Below are 16,426 nucleotides of genomic sequence, written 5' to 3'. Positions count from 1 at the left end.
GAAGGGGAAAAAATAGCCCCCAGGAGCAGTAGATTTGTAGTACAGGTACCGAACCCCAGCAATAACCCTGGAGGTAAAAAAAAATTTTAAATTTCAGGAACATAAATAGCATAAAAGAACATAAATTATGGCGAGGTCTTGTATGCTACAGCAAATCCTAACAATGGGATTTTCAAAGTTAACCCAATTGCCAAATGATTTGATTATAACAATAACTATCTATTGCCTTCTTAAAGCCTAAGACATCAGGAACCCTCCATTTTCTCTATAAAGTCTATATTTCTCCCAGTCCTGAAACCTCTAGGGTGAGGCTCACTTTCCTGCATGTTTCTCCCATTTCATACCAACTGATACTGCACCTGCTGACCCCAACCCAATCAATACAACCAGTGCCACTTCGGCATGTTTCACTTCGGACTGCATCCAGAGACGTCAGGCATGGAATGTGAACCCACCAGCTTCATCACGATGGTGAGACCTTTTCTAGCTCATAGGACTCCTTAAATTCATTACAGGTGGTACACTTCTTAAAAAACCTCAAAACCTAGATATAGACCAGGGCCCATGAGATAGGGCAATAAGTACATAGATCCAGGAGTTGGTGATAAACGTATACCTTAAAGAAAAAGTGCACAGTAGTTTGCAGTGAGTCAATAAATGTAACAAGAAAGCAGAAAGACCTAAAAAGACAGCATAAAGTATCTAATGAAATAGTCTTTACCTAGACCTGGATACCCTCCTCACCTACCTTCTCAATCATCCCAAAGCTAACCCTGTCAAACAAAGTAAGGACTACAAAAGCTGAATAAGGACAAGAGACTGGCATACTTTAATGATGATTCTTTAGTAAATACCAGGCCACCCCATCACCTGGGGCCCTGGTCAGGGAGTCCTGAGGTTCCCACACAGACATGATGGGCCTAGACCTCTAACAGATCCCTCTCTCCACTGTCACTGGTCATCTCCATCAGGAACAACATAATGGACCCCTTTGTGGGCCCCTATAGGACCTGGCCTTCAATGTGGATCAACAATGACAGGGAATATTGCATTCTCTGAAGGGAGGCTGGATGGCATACCCTGCCTATCACCCAAGGAAGATGGGTCCTGAAATTGGCACAGCCTGGAATGTTCCTAGCTGTGACCATGGAATGCGAGCTCCAACCTACAAGGATGCAAAGGTTACATAGGTTCCTGTGCTGACTATGGACCCCAGATCAGATTGATGGGGTTTACAGTAAATGATATTTATATACTTTCCCCATATTTGGGAGCTATTTTCTTCCCTGATCCAGCTTTCTGGTCTTTTTCCAACTGTGACACCATCTCCCCAGACAATAGCTTAGGTCACCTGCACATTAGATGACAGGTGCAGGCAAAAACTAGGTCATTTATGGGCCCCTTGGAATAGACCTGGAATAGACCTGCTAGTTTTTTTCCAAAATGGAAACCCCAAAATCTCCATCCTTTGGGTTCATGATTAGTCAACAGTTTGCTCTGCTTTCTATCTTAACACTTTTTTCAGCCACCAGGTTCCAGATGCCAGCATGACACCAACCGGACTTCCCTGGGCAGATGAGCCCACCAATGTGTCCTGGAGCTCTGCTTCCCCAGAGCCCCACCCCACTAGGGAAAAAGAGAGACAGGCTGGGAGTATGGACCCACCTGTCAACACCCATGATCAGCGGGGAAGCAATTCCAGAAGCCAGACTTTCCACCTTCTGCATCCCATAATGACCCTGGGTCCATACTCCCAGAGGGTTAAAGAATAGGGAAGCTATCAGGGGAGGGAATGGGATATGGAATTCTGGTGGTGGGAATTGTGTAGAATTCTACCACTCTTATCCTATGGTCTTGTCAGTGTTTCCATTTTATAAATAAAAACTTAAAAAAAAAGTTTATCATACTGGGACAGGGTGGTGGCACTCCCAGCAGAGCACACATGTTAACGTGCTCTCACTCTCCTTCACTCTCAGATAAGTGAGATTTTTCAGAAGGAAGGCTATCTGAGTCATATTACCAGGACAATTTTTTTTAATGCCTCAATGTCTTAAAGCAAAATAGCAACGTTCATAATTTGAATACACTCATTAATTCTAGTATGTCCATACTGGAATCAAGAATAGTGCAATGACAGAAAAAATCCTGTGGATATGTCTTAATTAACATCAGCCCTTTGCACACTGAATTCAGGTTAATTCAAACAACATGCTTAGTATTCCATTACTGATAAAAAGAAAACAGTAGGGAGCCAGGCCACAGTGGCACAGCAGGTTAAGCACACATGGCACAAAGCACAAGGACTGGCATAAGGATCCAGTTCAAGCCCCCAGTTCCCCACCTGCAGGGGGTTTGAACGGGGATCCTTACATAGGATTGTGCTGTGTGCTTAACCCGCTACACTACCACCCGACTCCCTCTCTCTTTTCCTTTCTACCGTGATTTCCCAGCCTGTACTTGTTATAGTTTGCAAAGAAATCTAATTCATATGAGAACATATCTTAGGGATATGCTCTCTGCTATTTGCTACATCAGGAGTTCATGTCTCTGTGATGTTTGCTCTTCTGTACATCTCAGGGGCCAGAAACACCGATCCCCCCACCTTCCCACACAGAATTTCACAGTCAGAAGAGACTATTCTAGTCCTGCCACCAGACACTTCCTTTTTTTTTTAAATCTATATTCACATATAGACCTAGGATATCTCTGTATCTATGTATAACATTTCATGTCCATTTTATACACTTCTTTTCTGAATTTGGAGAGAAAAGCCTTGCGTCTGCTACCTCTGTCATAGATAAAGGCAATTCCTCAAACCTGTGTCAACATGTGGAATGGTTCTCTCCTCACTCCTGCATTCTATTAGATCAGAATTTTGAGATTAACTGATTATATTTTTTCAGACTCTAATACTTAAAATAATTCCTTTGAAATTCAGTAAATAAAAAAATCAAGTCATTTTCCCTTGCTAAATTGCAGCACCTAGCTGATGTTAGGGAATTAGCAACTGTCTTGGTAATTGTCATGGAGATTGATCGATTATTGAACAGCTTTATTTCTGAGCTGCAGGGACCTCAGATATAATATAGATCACATTTCATTTTACATATAATGAAGCTGAATCCCATATACATTATACAAGGTATTATGAACAAACCACTAAATTAGGCCATTCAAAAATATAGAACTTTTATCATAAAGTAGCACGTATTTATTTGTATGTTAACACTCACTAGAACAACTTTTTCTTGCATGGAATGACCAGAATTATTGGAGGAAATTTTTATTGTGTTCTTCCTAGAGGCTGCAACAACTTATACTCATTTCAGAAAATTATCTTGTCTGAAAACATGTTTTTTTTTTTGTTTTGGTTATCTTGCTAGCTAGTTTGAAATATTTCTGAGTATAAAATATTAAAGTGATTTACAAATATATACATATATATTTGAACACACACAGAGAGTTCTACATTTCAAAAACTCTCTCAGAGAGTTTGTTAAGTAAGAGGCAGGTGATCTCTTCAACTGTAAGTAGGATGGGGTCCTTGTATTCTTGTAATTATAAGAGAGAAAAAGTCTGCTTTCCCTCAGGCAATACATATAGAAAAGTCACCTTACTTATAGCTAAACTATTATTTTAACATTTGAGCAGGAAAAGTAAAGAGACTTAAAGGGGAAGCTTCACAGTTGGTGACTGTGCTGTGGCATCTCACCTTCTCCCTCTCTCTCTTTCTCCCTCTCTCTTTCACCTACTCTCAGAAAAAAAGGTCAGTGAGCATGAGGGAGCAGTATAACACACAGACATGAAACTACAGTGAAGTTGTGGTTAAAAAAATAACCCTTCACCTATGGACATCCAATTTTTGATAAGGGAGTCCAAAATATTAAATAGAGAAAGGGGAGTCTCTTCAACAAATGGTGTTGGGAAAGTTGAGTTGAAACATACAGAAACATGAAACTGAACCATTACATGTCACCACACACAAAAGTAAACTCCAAATGGATCAAGGATTTGGAGTTAAAACTAGAAACTATGAAATACTTAAGAGAAAAATACCGACAGAACTCTTTTCCATCTAAGTTTTATAGACATCTTCAGTGACTCAAGTCCAGTTGCAAGGAAGATGAAAACAAAAATAAACAAGTAAGACGACAAGAAATTGAAAGGCTTCTGTACAAAATGAAACTACCACCCAAACAAAGAGATTTCTTACAGAAAAGGAGATCTCTACATGCCATAAATCAGACAAGAGGTTAATAACTAAAATGTATAAAGAGCTCACCAAAATCAGCAACAACAACAACAACAAAAGATCTTATCCAAAAATGGGGAGAGGATATGAACAGAATATTCACAACAGAAGAGATCCAGCAGGCCAACGAACATATGAGAAAATGCTCCAGGTTACTGACTGTCAGAGAAATGCAACCTGAGACAACAATTAGATACCGTTTCACCCCTGTGAGAATGCCATATATCAGAAAGAATAGTAACAACAAATGCTGGAGAGGTTGTGGGGGCAAAGAAGCCCTCCTACACTGCTGGTGGGAATGTAAATTTCTCCAGCTCCTGTGGAGAGCAGTCTGGAGAACTCAAAAAAGGCTAGAAATGGACTTACCCTCTGACCCTGCAATTCCTCTCTTGGGGATATAGCCTAAGGAACCAAACATACCCATCCCAAAAGATGTGTGTATACCTATGTTCATAGCAGCACAATTTGTAATAACTAAAACCTGGAAGCAACACAGGTGTCCAACAACAGATAAGTGTTTGAGAAAACTGTGGTCTATATACACAATGAGACTCAGCTATTAAGCATGGTGAATGTACCTTCTTCACCTCATCTTGGATGGGGCTTGAAGGAATCATGTTGGGATAAGCCAGAAAGAGAAGGATGAATATGCAGTGATTTTACTCATAGGCAGAAGTTAAGAAATAAGAACAAAAGGGGAAACACAAATCAGAACTTGGACTGGGTTTAGTGTATTACACCAAAGTAAGGGACTCTGGGAGTGGGGACAGGGGGACTTTCATGTCCTGGTGCCTGATGATGGAGGAGACCTAGGCTGGGGTGAGAGTGTTTGTAGAATACTGAGAAATGTTACGTATGTACCAACAACTGTATTTATTGTGAACCATTAGTCTCTTACAACAAAAATAGCATATATATATATATATATGAAAAAAGAAATTAAATTCAGATTATTTTGTCTCCTTTTTTTTAAAAAAAAACACAGGGGTATCCTATTTAGGCATATTCTTATTGTTACTTGACAACTATACTCACAGATTCTTCTTAAATTCCCAAATGCTTCAACAAAAAATTTGCAGAACCCTACATGTGCCAAGTTCTGGGCATACTGAGTTTTATGCTACTGAACTGGCATCTGGTCCCTGCCTGCCAACACAATAAAGACAAATAGGAAATGTCAGAAGGACCTATGTCCTATCAGTTTGACTAACAGCCACACAGCACATACAGGGTGTAGTGTTGCCACTTGAAGCTTTGCTTTAATTTGTCTTACCTGAAGGATCTTGTCACCGGGCTGTAGAAGGTTGGATGCTGGTCCATCAGGCTGTACCCTAGTAACAAAGATACCCTATAAGTCAGAAGTAACAGAGGGAGGTTAGGATTCTATTATCAAGAACTAGGTTTACTTAAAACAACAACTATGCACATAGAAAACAGATGGAAAACAATTTACACATGCAAATATCAAAGATTACTATAGTATTTCAAGCAAGACACCACTCTCCAAGTCAAATTTAGGACAGCCATACTGAAAAGAAAAACAAAGAGAAAGACAACTGCGTACTATTTGTCTGAAAAACTCATCTTGTTTTTAAAGTGCACATATGATTTGCCAACTAATTTCAAAAAGTATTCTTATTTTTTTTGATTCACTAAAAAATTCAAATATCTTTCCCTATTGCGTTCTTTCTACCGTTTTTCCCAAGGTCCACTGGGAGGCCCTTTTTTCCCTCTGGTAATTCCAGGTTTAAAAAAATTTGTTGTTATTGTTCACTATTTTATTTTATGTTCATTCATCTTTATTAAAGGATTGAAGTAGGCTATTGAAATACTGATGCTTTTTGTGCTGCATTAAGTCATTCCTACTAGCCTACGAATTTCAATGTGCACTTTAAAAATCTTAATAGAATTGCATATAAACACTAATTTATTGTTAATGACTGTTATTCTGTCACTGGGAGTTTAAAAAGAAAACATCTATTAGCAAGTTAAACACAAGACAACTCTCACATTCACTTAGATAAGTTAATGTCTAAGTTCACAGTTATAAAACTCCTATATTGATTAATTTACTTAATAAATGAGTCAATTTAACTTTATCGAACATATATAAGTACAGAGAGCAAATAATCATGGACTGTTTTCCATTTGGTGGATATATATATATTTTTTTTTCTTAAAAATTTTTTTTGGTATTATCTTTATTTGTTGGATAGAAACAGCCAGAAATCAAGAGGGAAGGGGCTGACAGAGAGGGAGAGAGACAGAGACACCTGCACTCCTGCTTCACCACTTGCAAAGCTTTCCCCCTACAAGGTGGGGACTGGGGGCTTGAACCTGGGTCCTTGTGCATTGTAACCTGTGCGCTCAACCAGGTGTGCCACCACACAGCATATATATATGTATTTATTCAGGAGGGTTATCACTGTGGCTCTATACCTGCCGAACAACTCCACTGTTACTGATGACCACCTTTCCCACCATTTTCCTTCACAGGAGGTAAGAAAGAGAGGAGAGAGTCGTTTAGGAGAGCCACCTGCAGCACTGCTCTAGCACTCACTAAGCCTCCTCCCGCTGGTGAGGACTGAGGACTTAAAAGGAGTCCTTGTGCATGGTAACATGCGTATTTTTTTAGATAGACACACCAACACATGGCCCTCATACATTTTGACTTTTAGTGTTACAAAGATATGTGGGATATAGTTTCTGAATTCAACGAGCTCACGTCACAGCAGAGGAAAAGTTGCCAAACTAAGAATCATAGAACAGAGCAACAGGTGTTATGATAGAGTAATAACAGGTTATCAAAAATGCAGGCCTGGATCTGGGTGGTGGTGCACCTGGTTGAGCGCATATGTTACAATGTGCAAGGACCTGGGTTCAAGCTCCTGGATCCCACCTGCAGGGCAAGCTTCATAGGCAGCAAAGCAGTGCTGCAGACGTCTCTCTCTTTCTCTAGTTACCTCTCTCTCCCCTTTTGATTTCTCTATCTCCAGTCAATAAATACATACATAAACAAAATATTTTTAAAAATGTGGGCCCATCTTGTCTGGAGTGTGTTAGGGACTTTATGCATAATCATTATGCTGTCTCCTCAGCCTCTGTTAGGCACTTTATGAAGAGAGAACACCTGACAGCTGAATCATAAAGGGATCTATACCCATACGCGTAAAAGGAGATATTCCAGAGAAGAGAGTCGCAGTACACAGTGAGAGTGCCTGACATTCTGCAGAGCGCAAGTAGTTCTTTAGAACCGGAGTGGTGGCGGCAGGGGGCAGGGTGGGGGGTAGGAGTCTGGAGATCAGGGTAACAAGGACCTTGGGGGGTCAGATGCAGGTGGCCCTTTAGTAGACATGCTCTTAAGTCTGTGGGGTGCTGAGGTACTTTAAACATGACCGTGACAGAATCAGAATGAATATTCAAAGAATGAACTGATGAAAGGATAAAGAAAAACACGAATCTTTATTCAGTAGAGTATTACGTAATAAGTAACTGAATAAGGTGGTGCGGTGGGTATCCGATTTATGTACATCAGGTTTTGAGCTGGATCTCTGACACTGCCTATGCCAAAGGGTTGCTTTAAAAAATAAATGAATAGATCTCTCAAACAACAACAACAACAACCGCACAAATTCCAGTTGCCTCTTATTATTCAAAAGGGGCTAATTCTAGTGTATCTTCACTTGCCCCCAGCAGAGCCCCAAACCTTCAGATGGTTACCGACTTTATATAAAATGGTAGGACATTTGCACATGATTTACGAGCGGCCTCCTTACATACTTAAGATAATCTCTAGGTTACTTGTAGCACCTCATACAATAGAAATGCTGTGTAGATGTCTGCTATACTGTAATGTCTTGGGGGAAATAATGACAAGAAAGAAACACTCTGTACACATTGAATGCAGATGCATTTATTGTAGCTTTACCTTTTAAAAATTATTTATTTATTTATTAATGAGAAAGATAGGAAAAGAGAGAGAAAGAACCAAACATCACTTTGGTATATGTGCTGCTGGGGATTGAACTCAGGACCTCGTGCTTGAAAGGTCAATGCTTTATTCACTGTGCCACTTCCCGGAGCACTGATTTTTAAAAAATATTTATTTATTTTCCCTTTTGTTGCCCTTGTTTTTTATTGTTGTTGTGGTTATTACTGTTTTTGTTACTGATGTTGTCGTCGTTGGATAGGACAGAGAGAAATGGAGAGAGGAGGGGAAGAAGAGTGGGGGAGGGGAAGAAGAGTGGGGGAGAGAGAGACAGACACCTGCAGACCTGCTTCACCGCCTGTGAAGCGACTCCCCTGCAGGTGGGGAGCCGGGGGCTGGAACCGGGATTCCTACGCCAGTCCTTGAGCCTTGCACCAATGTGCACTTAACCTGCTGCGCTACCGCCCGGCCCCTACATATACTTCTTTATTGTTATCACTTTAACTCATTTACTTTTGACTTCTCAGACATGCTTTCATTACTAAAAATCAATTGACATGAGTCATTTTAGTAATGTTTACATGAATCTGGACCATAGGAACTGAATTATAGCTATCTGCAAAGCTGAGAGGAACCAGCGACACTTCACAGCCCAACTGCTTACAAAGAATGCAAACACACTACCCACGGCAGGCTTCATTTCAGCCATGACCTAGTTCTCAGGATTCAACAGTGGTTCTTAGAACCAGACCTGAGAGCTGCATGTTGAAGTGGTTTCCAAAGCAAATTCACTGCTATTCTCCTAGCATATTCCCTTCCAGTCAGTAAACATCACCAACTAAGAAACGACTATTTTTAAAAAATATTTTATTTATTCATTCCCTTATTGCTTTTGTTGTTTTATTGTTGTAGTTATTATTGCTGTTGCTATTGATGTCGTCATTGTTGGATAGGATAGAGAGATATGGAGAGAGGAGGGGAAGACAGAGAGGGGGAGAGAAAGAGACACTTGCAGACCTACTTCACCACCTGTGAAGCGACTCCCCTGCAGGTGGGGAGCCGGGGTCTCGCCGGTCCTTGCGCTTTGTGCCACCTGCGCTTAACCCGCTGCGCTACCGCCCAACTCCCACTATTTTTCCAGTACCAGTTTCTATTTTCCTACACACAACCTGCACACTAATGTTTGTCAAAATGATAGCACCGAGGCCTACATCGGATAATGGCTAGTGGTATTCACCTCCAGCACTGATGAAGACGGAGTAATTCCCAAAAGATTGCCTGCAAAGGGCCCTGGTTTTCCCCTGTACTTATGCACATAAATGCTGCCCTATGCAATAGCACAAAGAACCTTGAATTTATTCTGTGGCCTCTGTTATGAGGAATGTTGATGAGGCCTATGTAAACTTTTACACTTTTGATAAAGCTCACTGCGGCCCTGTGTCACTCTTTCAACCTAATCAGGTTATTCTGGGATTTCAAAGGATGCTTTCCACTCAGGATGACTATTTGTATTATGAGAATTAGAACCATAACTTTCTACTATTTGGTCAAAAGATGTTACTTAACTTTGCAATGGCACAATAATTATTTTTCTTAGCATTACCTCTAGAGGGCGCTTCACAATGGAGCAACAAGGCAGGTGCTTATGATCCCCATCCCCAAAAGTTGGTTTTTATATATGTATTTATTTTCTGCCTCCAGATTTATTGCTGGGGCTTGGTGCCGGCACTATGAATCCACTGCTCCTGGAGGCTATTCCCCCCCCCTATTTTATTGGACAGGACAGAGAGAAACTAAGAGGAGAGGGGAAGATAGAGAGGGAGAAAGAGACACCTGCAGACCTGCTTCACTTTTTGTGAAGTGACCCCCCCCCCCCCCACCGCCCCTGCAGGTGAGGAACCTGGAGCTGGAACTGGGATGCTTGAGCTGGTCCGTGTGCTTAGTACTATCTGCACTTAGCCCGGTGTACCACTGCCGGCCCGCTCAGGCTTCGTTTTCTTCAGATACTACACCTGACAGACAATCAGGCCCAGGGGACTCATGCTTGGTGAGGGATCCTCACAGTCTTAAAGCCAAGCTAATCTCCAGAGAGATGACTGCATGCTATAAATAGGCGTGATCAGCTGCTTTTTGTCTTCCTGCAAGTCATAAATGTTATACTTAGAGTGGCCATAATGTTTCTCTTCTTAAGTTTTACTTTTCATAAGTAATTTTTGGGGAAAAAAGGTGATTAAGGTTTTCAGAGCTCAGGTCTAACCTTGTCTCACTAGGTTACTTGGCCCGTCCATCTCCAGACACAAATTTTAAAGGATTCAGAAAGTTAGTCTGTAAGACCAACATTTAAAAGTCTAACTTTAGAGGAGAAAGGAACTTTATATGGCTTCTTAATGATTAAGGTCAATGACTGTGACAGTCTTAGCTACTGTAAAAGCAGACATCAAAAACAGAACGTGTCTCAAGGGAACTTCAACTTCAACTTATGAAATATGCCTTTTAAAAAAAAGTCTGAAAAGCCTCGTCTCTAGCTGATGCTAAGAAATTGGTTTCTAGGAAGGCCATGGCTCAGATAAAAATCACACACTATTACAACTACAATTTAGAGCACATTGGCTAAACAGGGGCAGCTTGGAACGTTCCTACTCATGGCCACAGAATGTGAGTTCAGACCTACAGGGATGCAGAGGTTACATAGGCTACTAAGCTGAAGATGGGCTCCAGACCAAATTGAATAGGGTTTACAGTCAACAATGTTTATACACCTTTCCCATATTTGGGAGCTACTCTCTTCCCTGATCCAGCTTTCTAGCCCTTTTTCCAGCCATAACATTATCTCCCCAGACAACAACTTGGGTTCACCTGCATATTGGATGTCAGGCTCAGGAAAAAACTAATATAGTCATGGGCCCTTTGGAATATAACTAAAATAGGCCTACTAGCTATCTTCAAAACAGACACCCCCAAATCTTCATCTGCAATATTCCAGCCTTTAGGTTCATGACTAGTCAACAATTTGTTTGGCTTTATATGTTAACTCTTCTTTCAGCCACCAGGTTCCAGATGCTACCATGACGCCAACCAGACTTCCCTGGGCAGATGACGCCACCAATGTGTCCTGGAGCACCACCTCCCCAGAGCCCTGCCCTGCTAGGGAAAGAGAGAGGCAGGCTGGGAGTATGGATGGAACTGTCAACACTCATGTTCAGCGGGGAAGCAATTCCAGAAGCCAGACCTTCCACCTTCTGCACCCCACAATGACCTTGGGTCCATATTCCCAGAGGGATAGAGAATAGGAAAGCTATCAGGGGAGGGGATGGGATACAGAGTTCTGGTGGTGGGAATTGAGTGGAGTTGTACCCCTCTGATCCTATGGTTTTGTCAGTGTTTCCTTTTATAAATAAAAATTAAAAAATAATACAGCATTTTATGTTTTCACATAATGATAAAAGCAATTTTTCTCTTTTTAAATCTTTAAATTTTTTTATTATCTTTATTTATTGGATAGAACCAGCCAGAAATCGAGAGGTTAGGGGGAATTAGAAAGGGAGAGGCACAGAGAGACACCTGCAGCCTTGCTTCAACATTTGTGAAGCTTCCCCCCTGCAGGTGGGGACCAGGTGCTTGAACTGGGGTCCTTGCACAGTGTCACATGTGTGTCTAACCAGGTGCACCACCACCCGGCTCCAAAACAGATTTTTCCAGAGAGTATTTCTGGAGAAAAATGGACTCAGGTAAACAGCAAATCCAGCTCTAGCTTCAATAGAAGGAGGAAACTTTCTTTTGCCTAAGATATGAAAAACAATGTATTTTTCATGAATGGACAAGTTTATCAATAGTATGAAGCTGTGTTGTGACTCAAAGAAACCCCATTGCTTGCAAACAGCAGATGACATTTAACTCACTCCAGTGTTTATTAGAAAAATGGATGTAGAGAGGACAAAGGTATCATCAATAGTTTTTTTCTTGGGATTGAGAAAATAGGTTGCAGGTCTGAGGCTCCATGCTTGATGTGCCGAAGGGAGTGGTGCTGATGAATTTCATGTGAAACTCCACAAGAAATCCCCAGAGCCCTGCCCACTAGGGAAACATAGAACCAGGTGAGGGGGTGTTGATCCACCTTCCAAGGCCCATATCCAGCAGAGAAGCAATTATAGAAACCAGAACTCCCACCTTCTGCACCTCATGATGATCCTGGGTCCATGTTCCCAGAGGGATAAAGAATAGGGAAGCTTCCAAAGGAGGGGAGGGGACACGGAACTCTGGTGGTGGGAACTGCATAGAACTGTACCCCTTTATCCTATGGTCTGTTGATCATTCTTAAATAATAATAAAAAATACATTAAGAATTAGTTTCCTGGGGCCAGGTGGTGGTGTACCTGGTTAAGTGCTCATGTTACAGTGCACAAGGACAAAGGTTCAAGCACCTGGTCCTTGACTGCAGGGGGAAAGCTTCACAACTGGTGAAGCAATGCTGCAGGTGTCTTTCTGCTTCTTTCCCTCTATCTTCTGCCTCCCATCAATTTCTCTCAGTCTCTATGTATAAATAAATAAATGAATAAATAAAAGTTTCCTCTCCATGGTCACAACTGTGATGAGAAAATATATATTTTTAAAAGATTTTATTTATTTATTAATGAGAAAGATAGGAGGAGAGAAAAAGAACCAGACATCACTCTGGCACATGTACTGCCGGGGGATCGAACTCAGGCCCTCATGCTTGAGAGTCCAAAGCTTTATCACTGCGCCACCTTCTGGACCACAATGAGAAAATATTTCAAGGCTAATTTCTGAGGGTCAGATCTCAAGCTTGAAATCATCTGCTACCTGATATGTGAGAGATTTATATGCATCAGAAGCATGAACCCAGTGTTATAGAGACAAAAGAAGGAGAGGGGAAGGATGGGGAGAGAAGGAATGAAGAGAGAAAGATAAAAAGATATTGATAGCCGAATAGGATGTTTCAATATATGACTAGACTTTGGCTGTGAAACTGTAAAACTTGAACTCGAGAAGAAATGAACAGAAAGGGGCTGGGTAGGTAGCATAATGGTTACACAAACAGACTCTCATGCCTGAGGCTCTGAGGTCCCAGGTTCTAAATCTTGCACCACCATAAACCAGAGTTGAGTAGTGCTCTGGTAGAAATAAATACATAAAATAATAAATAAATAAAGTCTTTTTAAAAACTATATTTACTGGGTGGAGAAATAGCATAGTGATTATGCAAACAGACTCTCATGCCTGAGGCTCCCAGGTCCCAGGTTCAATCCCTCACACCACCATAAGCTACAGCTGAACAGTGTACTGCAAAAACAAAACAAAACAACAACAAAAAAAAAATGGTGAAAGAAATGAACAGAAGGGAGAATTGTTTCATTTTTTGCAAATGTTGCTTATTAGACAGACAGACATGAGAACACCACTTTGGCATGTGGCTTCAGGGGTCAAAGCTAGAGTCTCACACACTCAAGTCATCTGCTCCAGTATCCTCAACACCAAGCGTTGCTTTAAACACCTAGAAATCTTGCGCTTGGAGTGACAGGTACAAACAAGAATTCTACAGCTGACTAAAATCTCTTCACAAAAATCATGTGTATGGTTGTTTAAAGGAGTTCTAAACTTTTTTTTTTTTAAATTAAAAACAAACTCTAAAATAGAGATCATCTGGATGTATCTGTAAGAAATACTCAGAAGAAAGTGCTAGGCAGTGGAGCACCTGGTTAAGCAGGTCTGCAGGTGTCTCTCTGTCTCCCCTTCCCCTCTTGGTTTCTCTCTGTATCTTTTCTAATAGAGAGGGAAAGAGACACAGACAGAGAGACACCTGCAGACCTGCTTCACCACTCATGAAACTTTCCCTTTGCAGGTGGAGACCTGGAGCTTGAAATTTCTAAAGAAAATACCAAGAAGATTCAGAAAAAATCGACTATGTACACGGAAAAGGTCTTAGTGGCCATGTAATGAAAACTACTCTATAAGAAGAAATGTACATTACTTGCTCTTCTGACATGTATCATTCTTCTTGGCCACTGTAAAGATTTGTTCAGTGACCCCTCCATTTTTTTTAAAGTTTTAAATTTTTCCCCTTTTTGTTGCCCTTATTGTTTTATTGTTGTTGTTACTACTGTTGTTGTTATTGATGTCGTTGTTGTTGGATAGGACAGAGAGAAATGGACAGAGGAGGGGAAGACAGAGAGGGGAGAGAAAGACAGACACCTGCAGACCTGCTTCACCACCTGTGAAGCGACTCCCCTGCAGGTGGGGAGCTGGGGGCTCGAACTGGGATTCTACAGCGGCGGTCCTTGTGCTTTGTACCACATGTGTTTGCTTAACCCGCTGCACTACCGCCTGACCCCCTATATTTTTTGAGACACCATACTTCTGATTTATCAAAAGCACTAAACACATGTAAAAGGTTATTTCTTCCAGAATGACAAATTTACTGGTAAAATATTTGTATATGGTGATATGTATATGGTTAATCTTTTCCTTCGGTGGAGAATTCAACTATAAGAGTTAAAATTATGTTTAGCTGTGGTTCAAATTTTATAATTAGCATTTTCCTCTTATTATTTGCTCTAGTATTCCAATTATTATATAACAACTAAACATCTCTGGGATGTTTCACTCTTGTAACTGGAAGCACATTTGCCTTCTGTTTAAAATTTCTGTTGAGATCCTAGCATGGGTCCTTGCACTTCTATGCATTTAAGCCAGTGCACCACTGCCCGACCCCTGATGATCTGTTTTATTAGAATTTTTTTGAAAGGAAAGTAGTATAACACAACTTTGAGGGGGCCAGGTCACCAGGGGCACACTTGGTTAAGTGATCACATTATAGGACTTAAAGAACTAGGTTCAAGCCCCTGGTCCACACCTTGCATGGAAGAAGCTTCACGAGTGGTGAAGCAGGTGTCTCTCTCTCTCTCCCTCTCTATCTCCCCTTCCCCTCTTGGTTTCTCTCTGTATCTTTTCTAATAATAATAATAATAATATATATATATATATATCCCAACTTTGTGGATGGTTACAGTGTTTCATTCTTCCACCACCCCCTTCCAAGGTGATTTATCTGCCTACCCCTTGAGATAAAGGAGGAGACCCAGAAAGAAGGAGAGACAGCACTGCACCAGAGTTCCTTTGGATGCTGTACCACTTTTCCATGTGGTTTGGGGCTCATACCTGGGCACACACCCTATTCACTGAACTCTTTCTTCAGCCTTGATTTCAGTGTTTTACTGAAAACCTGTGTGATGTGGCTGGGGAGGGAATTGAGTAGAGCAGGATGCAGGGCTTGCTTTAGTATGTGGCATCCTTGCAGATGCTATCTCTCTTTCTCCATAAAGCAGGCAAATACATCTTAAAGAAAGACCTGTTTGGAATGTCAAAAAGTGTTTTAGTGGGAAAATAGAGGTGACAGGGTTTATGATTCTCTTTGTAGTATATATATAATTAAATAATTTGGTTTAAACAAATCAAGTCATTCACACAGAGGGATAATGTTTTTCTTTTATCTCCTTAGGGGGAAAAAAGAAAGAAAAAAATTTCTGGTGAGTTTTTTTTTTTTTTCATCTTTACTGTTACCAGGGTTATAGCTGGAGCTTGGTACCGACATGACAAACCCACTGCTTCCTGTGGTCCTTTTCCCCCCACCTTTTTCTTTTATTTGAAAGGACAGAGAGAAACTGAAAGGGGTGGATAAAAGAATAGACAAGGATAGAGAAAGACACTTGCAGCTCTGCTTCACCACTCCTTCACCACTTCTTCATCACTCCTTCATCACTTCACTTCTACCCCAGCAGGGACCGAGGAATTGAACCAAGGTCCTTGCTCATAGTAATGTGTTTGCTCAGCTGTGTGCCCCACTGCCTCTGCCCTCTACCCACCCCCACAAGATTCTCAGGCTTAAAAAAGACTATTCATTTATTTAATCTTTATATTTTCTTTTCAAAGTAGATAGGGCTGGTAAGATCACTCACTTGGGTATGTTTTGTCATGGGCACGATCCAGCTGCTAGCCTGGCCCTCACCAGAGTGAAGGAAATGTCAGTGTTGTGGTGTCTTTCTCTCAGTTTCTCTGTCTCTGCCTTTCTCTCTGAAAAGTTAATCTGGAGTGGTGAAGAACTAGTCACTGCCTCCTAACCCCTCTCGCCCACCAAATTACCCTCTTATACTTATTGTCTTCTCACATTTTTTTTTGCCTTTTGGGAAAAAACATAAAGAAATATTTTCTATTTATGTATTATTAAAGAC

The 16,426-nt window shown here is 41.0% G+C and overlaps 1 protein-coding gene across 2 annotated transcripts in view; it reads right to left on the bottom strand.

Annotated features, from left to right (window-relative positions):
* The window catches only part of LRRC7 (leucine rich repeat containing 7), a 583,417-nt gene that overhangs the window by 20,951 nt on the left and 546,040 nt on the right, over positions 1-16,426 (bottom strand). For both annotated transcript variants that reach the window (XM_016189360.2, XM_016189361.2), the window contains one exon: positions 5,526-5,600. In XM_016189360.2, coding sequence (XP_016044846.2) covers positions 5,526-5,600 — 75 coding nt within the window. The remainder of the gene's footprint in view (positions 1-5,525; positions 5,601-16,426) is intronic.

This window comes from Erinaceus europaeus, chromosome 13 (genome assembly GCF_950295315.1).
Source record: "Erinaceus europaeus chromosome 13, mEriEur2.1, whole genome shotgun sequence".
In the NCBI taxonomy this organism is placed as follows: Eukaryota; Metazoa; Chordata; class Mammalia; order Eulipotyphla; family Erinaceidae; genus Erinaceus; species Erinaceus europaeus.
This window is presented reverse-complemented; position numbering and strand designations above follow the sequence as displayed.